Source organism: Nelumbo nucifera, chromosome 1 (genome assembly GCF_055504915.1).
Source record: "Nelumbo nucifera cultivar China Antique chromosome 1, China Antique-T2T, whole genome shotgun sequence".
Lineage (NCBI taxonomy): Eukaryota > Viridiplantae > Streptophyta > Magnoliopsida > Proteales > Nelumbonaceae > Nelumbo > Nelumbo nucifera.
In genome coordinates, this window is record NC_142649.1 from 59264981 (window position 1) to 59282170 (window position 17190).

The following is a 17190-nucleotide window of genomic DNA, read 5'->3' on the forward strand; positions in this document are numbered from 1 at the left end:
ATATCAATAAAATTGTATGATATCTATGTTTTCTGCTATATTAATTGTAATATATTTCTTCATATATATCGTCAAAATATACAACCCTTATGTATTTATACATTATTTGTAGTTATTTTGACATTAAACCTATTGTTAGTAATATATTTATGGAATTAATATTTATTTTCTTAGCGTATCCAAGTGTTTTCATGTTTTTTGTCCGTATCCATGTATTTTCAAAGCATATCCGCATCCTTATCTGTATTTGAGTTATCTGATACGATACCCAATACCGATACTTTACTCCTTAATTACACCTAAAAAAATAGCCTCACAAACTTGAATCGGAGTACATAAATACCTCGATTCGATCTATGCAGCTTAGTTTGGAAAGTATACTTGTACCGTACATATTTGTATATATATTTGCATGTAGTAATAAATATGTATGTGCATTTGCACGTGGCATTTTCCGAACGTTTATAAGTGGGTAGTTTTTGAAAGATTATAAATGGGCACTTTATGAATTGTGAATAAAAAACATATATACCCTCTTTATGCCTGTTTTTGAATGCTTATAAGTGTGCAGTTTATCAAGTGAGAGAAAGATATATACACCCTTTTTATACCCGTTCAATGGTTAGACAAGAGGGATAGATAATGCCATGACCCCTCACCATCGGACGGAAGTAAAACAGCCCCAACCCAAATTAAACAATGATCCGATGCTCCCAGATTCTAAGCCCTAATCACCGTCCGATTGGTTCAAATCGTTGATTTTGGACAGTTCGGGATTTTCCTTACAATAAGTTGTTCTTCGGTTCTTCCTTCAACCGGGAGGCCGTCTTTCGCGTTCGCGCTCCGTACGACTTTACCTTTCCTCTTTCCACTGTGATTTTAATCTCTTCCGTTCCTCCCCTCCTCTATCTACTCTTTCCCCTGTGACCAACAAAAGGGAAGTTCGTAACGTTAAATCCAAGTTCTGATTCTGATTCTAGTTTGCGTTGTGGTATCACTCATACTCCTCCAGACTTCTCCTCACCCCCACCCCACGCCATCCTTCTTTTTTTCTGTTTCCCTTTCTCCTTATAATCCATCGAAAGAACTTTGATTGGTTTGTTTTGTTTATTTGATATGCTTGGATGAAATGAACCTGCAAACGTATATCATTTTGGTTTTCTACTTTGTTTTAGTGGAAAATTAGGTTTTCCCCTCTTAGATCCCGTTAGCTTGTCAGATGTTCTTCTTGTATGCGTTTGTATATTGATGCATATTAAGTCCTTCCACCACCCTCTTCCCGGGGTTTTCTTTTGGGTTTATTGGTGACTGATGGATCAAACGGGGTTTACGAGTTTCGGTTTCCTTTTCTCTCCCCATCCCCTCCAATTTTTTCAGGTCATTTGATCAAAATTTGGTCCTGAATTTGAGGTTTGAATGTTTGTGCTTGCACAGCATCTGTTTGGCTCTTCTTTTGAGTGGAATAGGTTGCAGATTGGTGCAGTTGTAACTTGTAAGTGCCCGAGCTATTTTTGATGGAGCAAGAGTTAAATCCACTAAGGTTTCATGTGAAGTTCTAGTGAATTCTTGAAGAGGGTATACCTAAATAAGAAGGTAGAGATGTATGGAAGAGCGGGTCTCGACAGATTTAGGAAAGCTCAGTCAATAGAGCCATTCTCTGTAACTCTTAATTCATCTCCTAAAACAGCTACGGCCAGCCAACCTGCTGGGAAAACAACTGCTCCGTCTTCGGTTTCATCCTTCCAGTCTCAGACGTCCCATCTGCAAAGCCAATTTCAGCAGCAACACTATGCTCCTCAAAGACCTGTTGGACTTGGACAGGAAACAACAGTGTCTGCCGTACCATCACAGCAAGTTACTCAGGTTGGTGGTGGGCAATCCACATGGCAGCCTCCCGATTGGGCAATAGAACCACGACCTGGTGTTTATTATCTTGAGGTTTTGAAGGATGGAGAAGTTATTGATCGGATTAATCTGGATAGAAGGAGGCACATTTTCGGGAGGCAATCTCTCATCTGTGATTTCGTGCTAGATCATCAATCTGTTTCACGCCAACATGCAGCAGTTGTCCCGCACAAGAATGGAAGGTTACATGTTCGAAATGTTTTTACGTTGTTCATTTTGTTTGGTGATTTTGTCTGTTTTAGTTCTTTGACATATTTTGCTTAAACTTTATTGCTTGGCTAGATTCTTTGTAATCTTACAAGCTTATTAACATGGTTGGGCATGCCATGTACTGACTTATCTTTCTGTTGATTTGGTCATCTGCTTTTTTTATGTCCCAAAACCAAAAGAAAAATGAACAAAGAGGAAGAGGAATCACTTAACCGATGGAAACTAATGTTAGATTTGATGTTGTCTTGGTAAGAACTTTAGTTAAATACTTAAATGTGTCTTTTCTGACACAAGCTCGAGAACCCCTCACTCAAAGTGGAAGATAATTCCTGCTACTAGCTCACTACTACTGTCCACAAGAATTGTGGGTTAAGTTTAGTGAGATGGGAGATATGTAATATCTGCTGGCTTCAACAATGAGTTGAAGTTATGGAAAAATGTCATACATTGGGGGGATATTAATTTGGCATGGTTATAAGGTTGTTTCTGCCTGGTATCAGATTTGCTTTCATTTTGTTTTGCCCCCATAAATGGTACACATTATATTTACCTATATCAAAAGAGGATTAGAGGAATGAAATCCTGACGATTCAAAATGATATGGTCCATGAGCAATGTTTTAAAACGCGGAGGCATGATGCAAGGCATTCCACTACCTAGAGGCGTGAGGCGTAAGCCTCCTAAACACAAGGAGCCGTAAGCCTCCTTAAGAGGAGGGGGGTCAAGAGGAAGAGGAAGGGGGATCTCATTTTTTCTTTATTTTTAATAAAAATCTTTTATATTAAGAAGAACAAAAATGCACAACACTATTTGAATGGGGGGGGGGGGGGTGTTTGGGGGCTTTGCCCCCAGTCGAAGGGGCAGGGGGCAGACCACTTTCTTTCCCCTTATCTTTTCTTCCCTTCCCTTTCCTTTTCTTTTTTTTTTTCTTCTATTTCTTTCTTTTCTTTTCCTTTACTTTCCTTTTTTTTCTTTTTTCTTTTTTTTTTCAGTCTTTTTATATGAGGTGTATACCTCTAGCATGCCTCATGAAAAAAACGCATAGGCGTACGCCTCTTGCACCTGAGGCGTAGGCCTCGGAGGTGTCAGCGTCTTTGGCATACACTTAAGGGCGTTTTTGGAGTGCCTCGCCTGGAGGAGGCGCACCTCCAAGCATATGCCTCCCATGCCTTTTAAAACACTGTCCATGAGAAGTAACCATGTGCAGCCATATGCGAATATACTACTATATCAAGCTATATCAAAAGTAGCACTTAAAGTAATGTTTCCCATTGTTGAATAAAGTGATCAAAGTTATTGACCAAAAAAAAAGTGATCAAAGCTAAATACTTTGAAATTCTTATATATCATAGCCCACTGAGTCGAGGTTCTCTCTATCTTGCTGGTGATAGTCTCCAAGAAAGAATACATGTTGTCGCGTATGCACCCATTATACATTTTTTTTTTCTCTCCATACATACCAACAGAGAGTAAAGGGAAGCTCCAGAGAATGGTACTCCAATGAGTAAAGCCTCTTACTGCTACTTGCCATATAGAGATGTGCATTGGAGGTAGTTGACAATATCCCATTTTCTGCTACAAAGCCACAGAAAATGATACCAGACCTTGTAGAAACACAGTGGATTAGCAAGTGAGAAGCTGATTTCTCTCCTGATCCACAAACTTATTTAGGTGCTCTCTCAAGGTTTCACCCTCTCAAAATCTAGTGATCAATAGTAAGAATCTTGTCCAAGGTTGCCTTCCACATAAAGAAGAATACATCAGAAGAACACATGAGCTTCACACACAAATCAATTTCCAAGGGAAAGAGTGAATCATCAACCCAAGGACAGTATCATAACATGACTTTCCTAATCCCTTTGGAGGTAAGAGGTCAGATTGAGAAACTTCAACGTGATTTTTTGTGGGATGATGGTGGAGAAAAAAGGGCTCATCTTGTAAGCTGGGAGAAGGGCATATTAAGGAAAGAAGCCCTGCTCTTCTTGGCAAATGGTTGTGGAGGTTACCCCTTGAACCAAATACCCTTTGGACAGCCATCATCAGAAGCAAGTATGGGCTAAACACGAACCGATGGATATCAAAGTCCACTTGATCTGAGAGAATGCTGCAAACCCTTGGGAAGGTGTTTCCTCTTGTTATACTACTTTTATTCCTTTATTAGATACAGGGTGGGGGATGGTAATAAGATTAAGTTTTGGACTGACCTTTGGTGGGGAAATCAAACCTTAGCTGAATCTTATCCCCACTTGTTTCTTCTTTACCCAAATTCAGGGAACTACCATTGCCACCTGTCTCCTTTCTTCTTCCTCTGGGATTCGTTGGAAACTTAGCTTTAGAAGACCTTTAAGGGAAGTGGAGATTGCTGAAGTCATAGATCTCCTACTCTCCTTACAGGAGGTCTACTTCTTACCTTCCTCTTTAGACAGGTGCATTTGATCCTTAACCCAGCCGGAAAATTCTTGAACAAGACTTTCTTCAAGGCTCTCATTTCAGGTGAGCAGAAGATCTGGAACACTCTTGCTCCTTTGAGAGTTTCCTTCTTCGTGTGGAAGCTTGTCTAGGGAGAATAGACACCTGCGACCTAATCCAGAGAATGAACAAAGACAGATAATGTATTTCTCCGCATGTTTGCATCTTGTTTCTCCAAGGTGGTGAATCTATAGAGCATCTCCTTATTCATTGTACCGAAACGAGCAAAATTTGGAACCTGGGAAAAAATGAGGAAAATTTGGAATCATTTTCTGCATATGTTTAATTACAGTTGGGTAGCCTGACAGATACTCTAGCAAAACTAGGAGTTGATGGGCCTACTCTATTTTGCGCAAAACTGCAGCTGGTTGTAGCAAAACAGAGAGATGATGATCCTTGTAATCTAGGACAAATTGTATATTGCTATACTCTGGACTGCAGAGTACTAAAGCACTTGTAATCTCTTTCTAAACTAATAAATAAAATCTCTTTGCTGATGAAAAAAAATTACAGCTAGGTAGCCCCTGAACATGTTTCAGATCTTCTTAGACAATGGCTTGGTGGTGGCTTGGGACAGAGAGGGAAAGCCTACTGGAGAACTCTACCCATGCTGTGCTGTGGGGAGTGTGGGAACTGGGAAGAACGAAATGAGAATTTTTGAAAACAAGAAAAGAACCATTGAAGATCTTATTTCTCATATAACCTTATTATGTAACATGTGGATGACTGGTTCTGAGATATTCAACGATACCCATAAACCTGTAGCCTGATCCGATATCCGATCCGATAATCTTGGATTCGGATGGGGTAAATGTCATATCAGATCGGATTCATATGGTAGAAGTAGAATCTGATTAAAAATCGGATCGAACTTTGATTCACCCCCATCCGATCTGATAAAAGTTTGAGTCCAATATGTATATTAATATGAATATATTTTTTTATACGTTAGTGTAATAAATAAAATCTCTTAGGGGTAAATGAGGAAATCTGTTCCTCAAACCCCTAGTCGGCCAGTCCTAAACCCTAAACCACTCGACATTTTCTTCTCAGCCCAGGTTTTCTTCTCTCTCGCTGTTGCTTTGCCGTTCTCTCCTCTCTCAACTCTCACTCTCTGCAACAACCAACAAGATTACAAGACTACAACTCTGCATTCCCCGCTCAACTCTCATTGTTGCCGTTCTTTTTTGCTGTTTCCACCCTTTTCTTCATTCTTGCCATTCCCCTCTCTTCACCTGCAAGGAGTTTTCTTCTCCCATTCCCCTCTCTGCAACTGAAGTCCAAACACAATACTTGAGCTAAACAGTGGACTGATTCGACTGAAGAGTGAATCTTCTCAATTGAAGCAAGCTACCACTTTTGAATCTTCTCATTCTCTCAACTAAACAAAAACAGCAAGTTCCTTAATCCTTATTTTTTCATTTTCTTTTGATTATTTTGTTTGATAATTTTTTACTTGTTTTGTTATTTGGTTTCTTCCTTTAGCTGTAGGGCAAGTGTACACAGATTACAGGTTTAATTTAGTTACAGGTTACATGTTTAAATTACAGATTACAGGTTTAATTCGATCTCCAATCTCCTATTCTTGTTTGTTCTGAATAAATTACAGGTTACAGATTATCTTTTCATTTGTTCTGAATAAATTACTTTTGTTTCAAGTAAAAAATTGTTTTATTTCAAAACTTTTGAATAAAAATTTAAGTTTTACAGATTACAGATTTTTTTCAAAACTTTTCAGTAAAAATTACAGATTACAAAATTTCTTTACTTTTGTTTTATCTATGGTAGCATCAGTCGGGGTCGGATTAAAATCCGAAATCCGAAAAATCTGATCGGATTCAAAATCAGATGCCCTCCACACAATCTGATTGGATTTGGATCAGAGTCGGATGCAGCTAACGTCCTGTCGATTCCAACTCGGATTTAGACGAATCCAATCCGATTACAGGCCTAATTCAAAGGTGTTACTTTTTCGGACCTTCAAAGGAACGTAGTGGAGGTTCTCAACTCCTCTCTATTGAACCTAGCTGCTGTCAGAGCTCTTCCAGGCCAGGAGGAGGCGGGTGCAACTTTAAGCTTTGAAGGAAGTGCTTTTAGTAATCCAGGAGAGAGAATACGAGGTGTGATCAGGGAGGAAGATGGAAATATTTGTTGGGATTTCAGTGGCCCAATAGGGGTTGCGGACTCTATAAAAGCTGAGATTTTGGCTCCTCTAACAGGTCTTTGAATTGCTAAGGTCTTGGGTATCTTCCAAATAACCATGGAAGGAGATTCTGCAAACACTATAAAATGGTTAGGGGATAAGGACACATTGGGCCTTGGCGTTTTATTCATTATTTGGATGAAGCACGAGACATCATAACCCAATTTGAATATAAGGATTAGATGGATTCCTAGGGGATTAAATTCTGTGGCTAATGGTCTAGCTAAATCAGGGGTTCTTAGGGATTCTTTGTTTAGTGACTCCATGTTACCCTTGTATTTTATTTGGAGAGTCTTTGTCTACAGCTGTAAACCTTCTCGTGTACCCTATGCTTCTTCTTTAATGGAATTGTTAACTTCAAAAAAAACAAAAAAACAGAAGAAGAAGAAGCATTATGGTTAGCCTTCCAAAATCTTGAAACTTCCTCCCCCTAAGGAAATTCTGGTTCTATTAGGCATGCCCAGAAGATCTACCAACATGCCAGCTTCACAATCACTGATGTGGTAACAAAAAAAATCATGGGTTCCATCAGTGTTTTAAAAGCGCAAGGCACAGGGGCCAATTTGCGCCTGAGGCGCAAGGCGAGGCGCATGCCTTTTTGAAGCAAGGCGCAAAAATACAAAAAAAAAAGCTAAAAATAAAAAATGTCAGAAAATAAAAAATTCCAAAAAATTCAGAAAAAACTTTAAACATAATATTAATAAAAAATATAAACTTAAATTTTAAAATAAATGTTTAAAAAAACCTATTGTCTAAAATTAAAATACATAAACATAACATGTATTCAAATGAAAATTAAAAAAAAAATAAACGTATAAAACATTTTCAAGCATGTAAAACCCACTAACTCTTTTTTTTTTTCCACAATTGCATTACTTCAATTAGCTAATGTGATGTAAAACATATAACATATTGCATTACTCTGAGAGTCCCGTATTTGCTAATGTTGTTCATTCATTCTAATAAAATATCTTCTCAAAAGGCAATTAAAGTTATAAAATCACTGTTTTTATGAGAATTAAGAATTTATGACCCTAACATGGACTTGCTTGGGCTTGCCTCGAGGGGCATTGCACGGGGTCCAAGGGCGGAGCCCCCGGCCCAGCCACTAGGCTCAAAAAAGCAAAAAAAGGTGAAATTTTCAAAAGGTGCACGCCTGAGCTGAGGTGCAAGGTGCATCAGGTGCATTGCCTAGGTGCACCAGGCGTGTGCCTTTTGAAAGGGCTATGTGTAGGACCTAGGCAAGGTGCATACCCTAAAATGTGCCTCACCTGTGCGCCTAGGCATGCCTCAGGCACACCTTTTAAATCACTGGGTTCCATACCTCCTGACTGCCCACCACCTCATAGCATTCCTTGGGAGTGGCATTTTGAAGTGCAGCCAGACTCTACATGTCTAATTAAATAGTCAATAGCCACATATAAGGTCTTTGTCTGCAGCACCACCAACTCCTATCTTTAACATTATAGCGTGGCCCTTGCATTAATAGTATTGTTCATTATTCAAGTTTTGTCATTTGACTGGATTTCCAAGATCAGATGGTGTCTTGTAGTCTTGGTAAAAATGTGAGGATTTCTAGCTATGTTCTTTACCAGTTAATGATAAAAAGGTTCTAGCAATGTTATGGAAGTCATAATTTTATTCTGATTCATAGATAAAAGGAATCATACCAAACATTTGGTGTGGTCCAAAAGGCATACCGACACTTCTTAATAGGAGTCAAATACCAAAACAGGAATGGGCCAAGGGTCAGATTTTGGAGAGACCCTTTGTGGAGTGACTTCCCATTTATCTATTTCTGTTTGCCATTGCACAAGGAAGCACTGTTGGCAGAATATGTCATGATTTATAATGGGGACCAATGTGCTTTGGTGCCCACAGTTCAGAAGGAAAATGAATGATTGAGAAGTTCAGTCTTTCGCTGACCCATTGTCCTTTTTCAACAACCTGGACCCTACAGCTGCAGGAAGCTTTCTTAGTTTAAAAATATGGTGACCAGTTGATTCTTTGAAGAAGGTAGCCTTTCTGGCCTGGATGGATAGCTACACTGGAAGTGTTTAACAATTGAAAATCTCAAGAGGGGAGGTATGTTACTGTACAATTTAAGTTTGTACTATTCTCACCACACCCAAAAAAACAGTCAATCACGTATTTCTGCAGGGGTTGATCAAAAGAGGCAAAGTGGTATAAAATATGACACCTTGGAGAGGATGCTTGGATTTTTTGAGAATAAAAGTAGTTTTTGGAGATGTTAGCAAGGAAGAAAATTGGCATGGTTATTTACATATATGGTGCATGCACATCCCATTGAACAGTGTCTTGTTAAAAATGAAATACTTGTTTGGAGTGAAAGCAAGGTTCAAAATTAGGGGTGCAAATGGATCAGATGATCTGATCCAAGATCCGATCCTATTTGGTTGAATTCGGATCACCCCTGTTTGGATCTTCAGATTGGATAATAGGATTTGATTAGAAATCGGATCGGATTCGGATCACTCCTATCCAATCCGAGAAGATCCGATCCGATATATATTATATATTTATAAATATAAATATATATATATATATATTTGCTATTTGTTTATTTATAAATATATTTTTATTATATTTTTATAAATTTGTTATATTATTTACTTTTTTACAAAAGTAAATTTTGATCCTTGAGTGAAAGTTATCCCATTGTCAATCCACATCCAGCATATGAGTAATTGCTACCACCAAGCAATGCTAAAATTGCAAAGGTGTGAAGTAAGGCGCTGGGATTTTTATATGCATGAAGGTGGGGCTTAAGCCTCTTGAGGAACCATTTTATTAGGAAAAATATGAGACTGGCTGGAGAAGTATAGAACAACTGAGAAGAACAGTATTGGGCCACTCTACCTAATGAACAAAGACCTTTTTAAATGGTTGTGGCGCTTTGGAAATGAGAACAGTCTCTGTGGAAAACTGATAAGTTGTAAATATGGTGAATCAGGTCTTGGATGGAAAACCTCTCAGCCGCAGGCACCCTATGGTGTCAGTGTTTGGAAGGACATTGTGAAGGATAAGAACTGCTTTTTTTAACCATATATCCTTCAAACCAAGCAATGGTGAGAATATATTTTTCTGGAAGGACACATGGTGTGGCAACAGTCCTCTAAGCTAAACTTTCCCCAATTTGTATGAAATAGCTCAAGACAGAGGCCAAAATTAGTGATTACTTTGAGGAAATTGCCAACCAGATTGTGTGGAGTCCTTGTTTCAGAAGGAATGAAAATGATTGGAACTTGCCCAACATGGTAGTTCTGCTTAATACCCCAAGTCAGATCACTATCAACCCTTTGGGGAACTGTTTTATGTGGTGAATGGGGATAGTTCAGGAAAATTCACAGTTAAATCCTTTTATCACATCCTGGCAGGGGCTGATGGTACTCCAATTCCTTGGAGCTGGATCTATAAAGTTAAGTTTCCATCAAAGGTGTCATTATTCATTTGGACAGCTGTTAAGGGGAAGATACTCATGATTGATAATCTCAGAGGTAGAGGTTTTGTCATTACAAATTGCTGTTTTCTGTGGCTTGGCTGCAGAATCAGTTCAGCATCTGTTAATTCACTGTAGCTACACATAAAGGGTGTGGTTTCACTTTCGGAAGCTATTTGGTGTTTCAAGGGTATGCCCCCTTACCTGTGCTGCCTCGTCTCTGCCTGGAAATCAAATGCTTCTAGTCGACATGGAAGAATTTCCTGGAATGTCACTCCGGCTGCTATATGCTGGTTCACATGGGGAAAAAGGAATAGGCTTTTCATAACAGCAGCTGTCCAGTTGAGAAAGTATGTGCAAAGGTGGAAAGGAACATTGCAAGATGGGTATTGATAACCAAGGAATTTGCTGGTTCTAACTTTCCCCATTTTGTAGCTAGTTGGGATAAAATCATCTGGGATGTTTCCTTCAGCTTGTACTTGCCTATCCTTGTTCTGAGTCTTTGATGGTGCTCTTGGTGTCTCCCTAGAGCTGTACTGAGGGAACCTCTCTTTCGCATTTCCACTTTTTTCATTAACGCATTTCATATTGATCTTTACCTTCCAAAAGAAGTATAGAAACATTGAGGGGTATCTTTTATTATAGGAAGGGCATATTGTAAGAATAAGAGATCATTTTAACAAGAATTATAATAGTATCCGGGTCTTTAGAGAAAGTCATCACATTCTTACAAACCATTTAATAACTATTAAAAAGTGTTGAATATAAAATACTACATCAGAATGGTTTGCATATATTTAAGTGTAGATACCAGCACATAAACATATAGATGTGCACATAAACGTCTATACTATCTCCTTATCTATTTTCTGGGATGAACCTCAAGCTTGAGCTTAAGGCTTTTTCCTTGATGCTAACTAACCTTAGGGTGAGCCTTAAGGCATGAGCCTTGTATGCTTTTTTAAATCACCAAGTTTGGCGCTTGTAAGTTCTAGCTCACAGAGAATAGTTTAAACCTTGTATTAATGATGCATGGACTTAAAAAAAGGCTTTAGAATGGATTAAAAGCTTGAACTAGTTTTTTTAGTAAGTGTTTTAGAGCAGTAGTTCCTTTACATGAATTGAATAAATTGTAATACTTTAATCAGAAGATTCTTCTTGACAAGAAAAAACTTGATGATTAGATTGAATTAAAATCCTTGGGATTCCTACTTTGAATTGTGAATCTTCTCTTAAATCATGTGAACTTTGATTTACAGATTTTTTTTTTTTTTAATTTCTCCTGCAGCATATATGTAATTGATTTGGGGTCTGCACATGGTACATTTGTTGCAAATGAGAGATTGACAAAAGAAAGCCCTGTTGAGCTTGAAGTGGGACAATCCTTGCGATTTGCTGCATCAACAAGAAGCTATATTTTGAGAAAGAACAAAGCAGCCCTTTTTCCTCCCCCACCTCTACCCTCAGAAGTCAATCTACCACCCCCTCCAGATCCTTCCAATGAAGAAGCTGTTTTGGCCTATAACACAGTCCTGAATCGTTATGGTCTTGGCAAAACAGACTTGTCTAAATTTGCCAAGAGTTCAGGAAGCTCTACGGTTGGAACTGATGATGGCAAGTCATTGGAGAGAGCTTCTAAAAGAATTAGGAAAACAAGGGTGGCTTTCAGAGATCAAGTTGGAGGAGAGTTGGTTGAAGTTGTTGGGATTTCTGATGGGGCAGATGTTGAAACTGAGCCCGGCCCAGTTGGTGTAAAAGAAGGTAGTCTTGTTGGGAAGTATGAATCCCTTGTACAGATCACTGTTATACCCAAAGGAAAGGAGCAAGCCTCATCCAAAGAGGACAATTTCTCCCCAAGGGGTGTGACTGATAAATTACAACAAGTCTTGAACAAAGTCAGAGCTGCTCCAAAGAGTGGTGGAATTTATGATGACCTTTATGGGGAATCATTTTCTGGTAAAGTGGGTTCATCTTGGGCACATGCTTCAGGTGGTAGTGGGGATGGACAAACTGCTATATCTAAAGATACTGGTGGGAATGGTACAAGTGGAAAGCAGGCTGCAAACCTGGGTTACGATGATGATGATGATTTATTTGGTGATTCAGTGCACGATTAAACACCACAAGCTTCTTCTGGGTGGTGTCATCCTGTTACTGATTTGATGATATTCGGTTGGAATCATATTACCAAGGGGGACTTCTATGAGGTATAGTTTCCTACTTAAATCTGTACGTGGAAAGTTTTCTTGTAATTCCTGATTTTCTTCCTTTTCTTGTTTCTGAATGATACGCGGCTCCAGGGTTGACCCTGTTAACTCATTCAATTTCTTGCAGATTTAATACCATCTTCTTGTAGAATAAAAGATTAGGAAAGGGAAATGTGGGGAAATCTTTGGCGATACCAGGTACTTAGGAGGTCCAGCATTGAGCCATGTTAGCTTGGATATTCTTCTAACCCAAAGGGGCATTATAATGGTGGAACCATTGTCTTGGGTGCAAGAACTCCAGAGCCTCTCTAAGGAGCCATATTTTATGCGTCTCTGAATATTATTTTCTTTGCACATGGCGTTTTCTTGTTTTTGAAATGGCATTTTTACAACAATATTCTTCACCCCAATATTTTTAAAATTGAATCCGGTTATCCTTGCAAGTCCCCAGCCTTTTTGCAATTGGAAAATGGCCTTCTTCTTCCGTTTTGTTTCATGTAGGTTGTTTTTGTTTTTGTTGTCTGTCATAAATCATCATTTGCCACTGAATGGTTGTTGAATGGATGAGAACCTAGTTGGTATTCAAATTAGTTAAACAATTACTAATTAAAATTCTCTACCTACCAAAAGAGAAAATCTTAGATCAAGGGCCAAAACTTTAGATAAAATGAATATAAAATTGAGTGGTGCCGTAAATCTGTAATGTTGTCTCGACATATTTTAGCTGTCAAATGATCAGAGTATTTAAAATGAACCGACCACCTGTTGGGTGGTACATAAAGCAACTTCAGAGAGGTTATGGGATTTTCTGCGAACAACTGGGCAATTGTAGACATAGAAGTATCTTGAGTGCTCTTTTAGGCCCCTCGTTTCTATTTATCTGGGGAAGTACGTTTATTCATGTAATTGTTTCTCGAGTAAAACCTGTCCAGCTAAGTGAGGTTCCAGCCTTGTTGTGCAAAGGGCCGGCCCCTTTTATTCATGGGAGATTGTCATTCATTCCAGATAAGTGGAGTCTCGCCATTCTGAACAATGATCAGTAAGATCATAGAAGAATAGTATGTTTATGTGGCACCTTCCCCATCTAATGAAGCTAACAAGTCTTGCAACAAATGCATTACGCATCGAAGAATAGTATGTTTATGTGGGACCTTCCCCACATGATATGACAATTGCTTTGCTTTTGTGCATAAATGGACTTATAATATGTATTTATATAAAAAAAAGCACTTATAATATGCGTAGAAGAAGCTGGACTTATAATACACCGACTTGGTTCCAGTTTGACATATGAGTGGCATCAAAGCTCAGTTTGGAAGGAGTACAAATACAAGCCACATCTCACGTCCACGGGTGTTCTAATTGTGGACGGACTGTGGATTGGTCCAGTGTACATTTACAGTGGTGTTTTATTTTTTGATTCTATGTATCTTATATATAGTTTATGAAGTTATTTAATTAGTCGATTATATATGTTTAATTTTTATAATTTATATAATAAATAAATTGAAAAAAGGCAATGATAATTAAATATTAATTTTAGCAAAAATGATAATAAGATAATTTTAACCAATAAACTTTAGTGCCTTTGTAGGAGGTTTCTCATGCAAGGCATATTTTGGTAGGTGATGTGTGATGCACTGATGCATTTGGTGTTAGGTTGCATGTTAGACGCCAAGCTGAAGTATGACATGCAATGTTTTTTTCTTTTTTTGTGGTCATCTTTCGGGTTCATTCCATGGTGTGGACCGAAATGGGCCATCCATGAGATAATCACGGTAGTGAATATCACCTTATTTTAAGGTTTTTTAATATTTAATTTAAATGTTACAAACATTATTTTCCACCCCTTCTGAAATTTTGAAAAGAAAACTAAAATAAATATAAAAGCATTAGGTTCAAAATACTGATACATCATATCAGGGTGTATTGGTATTTTGAACCTTGAGTAGCATAGCTTGTTCAACATTCTTAATGACAAATTGACAAGGGGTCAATTTTTATTTATCCTCACCTGAAAAATCTTTATTACATTGCATAGTTGGGAATAGTGATAATTGATAATGGAGGATTTAAAATAAATACAAGGGGGTACTGTATCATAAATGGGGTTTTGGAAGTTTTATGTATGTATCTTTATTATGTTGCTAGTGAGAAAATTTTCTTCATATTAATTATTTGAATTTTAGATTTTATCATAGATAAGATAGAAATTGAAAATTAAAAAAAGTAACAATATGATTAAAAATAAACTTAAATGCTTGTAGCAAATAACAATTATTATTATTATTATTATTATTAAATTTTGTATTCAAATTCTATTATAAATAAAAATAACTCTTCTTTAACAATTATTTTTATTTAATATGATGAATGTATAACATTAGAAATGTTTTTGACAAAATTCTGTACATTTTCATTTTTGGTGTTCTATCTTTTTTTTTTAAATATTTATTACTTAATTATGACATCATGTTTCTTTGAAAAGTTGGATCATTGACCCACCATCTAGATAAGAAAATAACTTTGCTTTTAGATTAGTTTTAAATTAGAGAAAATTATAGTCAGAACCTGCTGTACATTTAAAATTAGGCTACAAGTTGGTCCATAAACCAACAAAACTCTGACAACTGGCTATACTTTTCAAATTATAAAAACCCTTGCCATGTCATCGAAGCTTATGTGGCTATTGCCAATATGGGACTCTTAATCCATGTTGGACACAACAAAAAGCTTATACCAAAATTGCCCTTTAATGTTGGGTGATTGGAAAATAAAAAAGGGTTTTTAGTTTCTCTCCCTCCCTCCCTTTCCCCCTCCCTCTCTCTTAATCTCTTTCCCATTCTCCCATTCTCCCATTCTCCCACTCTCACAGTCGTCTCTCTCTGCTCAATGACTGTGTGATTTGAAAATCAATAAAAATGCTTTCCAGTTTGTATATTTATGTTCTCTCATTCTCTTTCTCTACCTATCATTCTCCTTCTGTTTATCTCATTCTCTTTTTCGGTCGATCTCTCATTCTCTCATAATTTCTATCATTCTCCTTTAGTTTCTCTCCCACTCATTCTCTTGTTCTTTATTTTTATTTTTATTTTCTTACACTTATATGGTACTAATCGGATTGTATAAAAGAACATGAGACCAACTTGGTATAGTTCAAAAATCATTACACCAATTTGATAAAAGTTCACAAGAAACTCTTATCTATGAAATTTACACCAATTTGATATAAATTTATAATTTGATTGTACAAGTGGTTGGTCCCTCTAGTTCTTTTATATGGTCTGGTTAATATTATAAAAGCTTGTAAGAAAAATAAAAAAAGAATGAGAGAAAGATTAAGGGAGGAGATATTAACCGAGCGAGCGAGCGAGCGGGAGAGAGAGAGAGAGGTTTTGATTTGGCTACAGACTGAAGCTGAGAGAGTGGGAAATTGAGAGATGATTATAAGAGTGGGAGAGAAGGGTGGGAGGTTGAGAGACGAAGAGAGCGGGAGAGAAACTGTAAACCTATTTTTGATATAGGTTTTTCATTGTCTAACATGGATTAAGAGTTCCATGTTGTCAACAACCACACAAGTATCTGATGACATGGCGGGGGATTTTATAATTTAAAGTGTAGAGCTGGTTGTTAGAGTTTTGTTAGTTTCTGGAACACAACATAATCTTAAATGTATAACCAGTTTTGACTATAACTTTCCCTTTAAATTATATATTTCATTTACATTATATAAATAATTTTTACTTATCACACTTGATTTTTGTTTGTTTATGATATCATTTGACCCAAACTACTAACCCACCACCTAAAAAGAAAAATAGTTTGCTTTCTAGGTTGACATTAAATTTTCTATTATATTTCCATTATTGGTAAAATTTTTTCTTATATATAATACTTATTTTTGTTCAATATAATGAATGCATAATATTAGAGATGTACCCAATATTTTATTTTTTTTATAAATATATAACATTAGATATATGTCCAAAATTTTCTATCTTTTTTTTTAATTTTTGTGTTTCTTTGTTTGGCATTCCATTTTCATCATTAATGAAAATACTTCTTACATTTTATACTTATTTATTTTAAATTATTATTATTTAATTATGGAATTATTTATTAATCCATTTGACTCCAAATGATTGAATCGAATTGCTTGCCCACCATCGGGAGGGAAGAAAATGATTATGTTTTCAAATTATTTTTCAAAATATTTATTTTATACTATTAAAATTAATATTGTGGGCTTAATTACAAGAATTTAATGATTTAAATTTTACAATCCATTTCCATCATGAATAAAAACTTTTATTATTTATCATACTTATTAAATGTTTCCAGTTTTTTTTTTAAATTTCTATTTTTTTCATTTTATTATTTAATTGTGGCAACATTGACTGACCCATTTGACCCAAAATGGTCTAATTTCTTACCACCACCTAGATGAAAACTCTATTTTCTCTAGGTAAATTTTAAAAGTATAAGCTTTTATGTTATTGGAATTATTATTAATTAAGTATGGATTTAATTAATAGAACTTAATGATGATAAGAAACAAAAATAACTTAAATATATGATTCATTGAACATGAATGCAATTTAATAACTTAAATGTTGGATTTAATGAGAGGGAATTGAATGCATTAAATATCATAAAATTACCTCTTTTCAACTTATTTAATATTAATACTGGTTACTCTATTTGCCCTCATTTTTTATCAATAAATTTAAAAACAA

At 36.5% G+C, this 17190-nt stretch overlaps 1 protein-coding gene across 2 annotated transcripts; it reads left to right on the forward strand.

Moving 5' to 3' along the window:
- The first annotated feature begins 797 nt into the window (after nucleotides 1-797).
- On the forward strand, nucleotides 798-12897 carry LOC104588687 (protein phosphatase 1 regulatory inhibitor subunit PPP1R8 homolog). Of its 2 annotated transcripts, XR_016082350.1 has the most exons (3): nucleotides 798-2087; nucleotides 11536-12454; nucleotides 12582-12897. XR_016082350.1 is itself a non-coding variant. In XM_088897572.1 (2 exons), the coding sequence occupies exons 1-2, from the start codon at nucleotides 1600-1602 to the stop codon at nucleotides 12362-12364; spliced, it is 1317 nt and encodes a 438-aa protein (XP_088753698.1). In that variant the 5' UTR covers nucleotides 798-1599; the 3' UTR covers nucleotides 12365-12587. The 2 variants fall into 2 exon arrangements, 1 of the variants encoding a protein (XP_088753698.1); XM_088897572.1 differs by having other exon boundaries at nucleotides 11536-12587.
- The last annotated feature ends 4293 nt before the right edge of the window (nucleotides 12898-17190 follow it).

Excerpts from the sequence above, each read along its gene's own strand:
- LOC104588687 (XM_088897572.1), top strand. The coding sequence starts at position 1,600 with ATGTATGGAAGAGCGGGTCTCGACAGATTTAGGAAAGCTCAGTCAATA. Across the intron at positions 2,088-11,535 it reads GTCCCGCACAAGAATGGAAG|CATATATGTAATTGATTTGG; the intron begins GTTACATGTTCG and ends TTTCTCCTGCAG.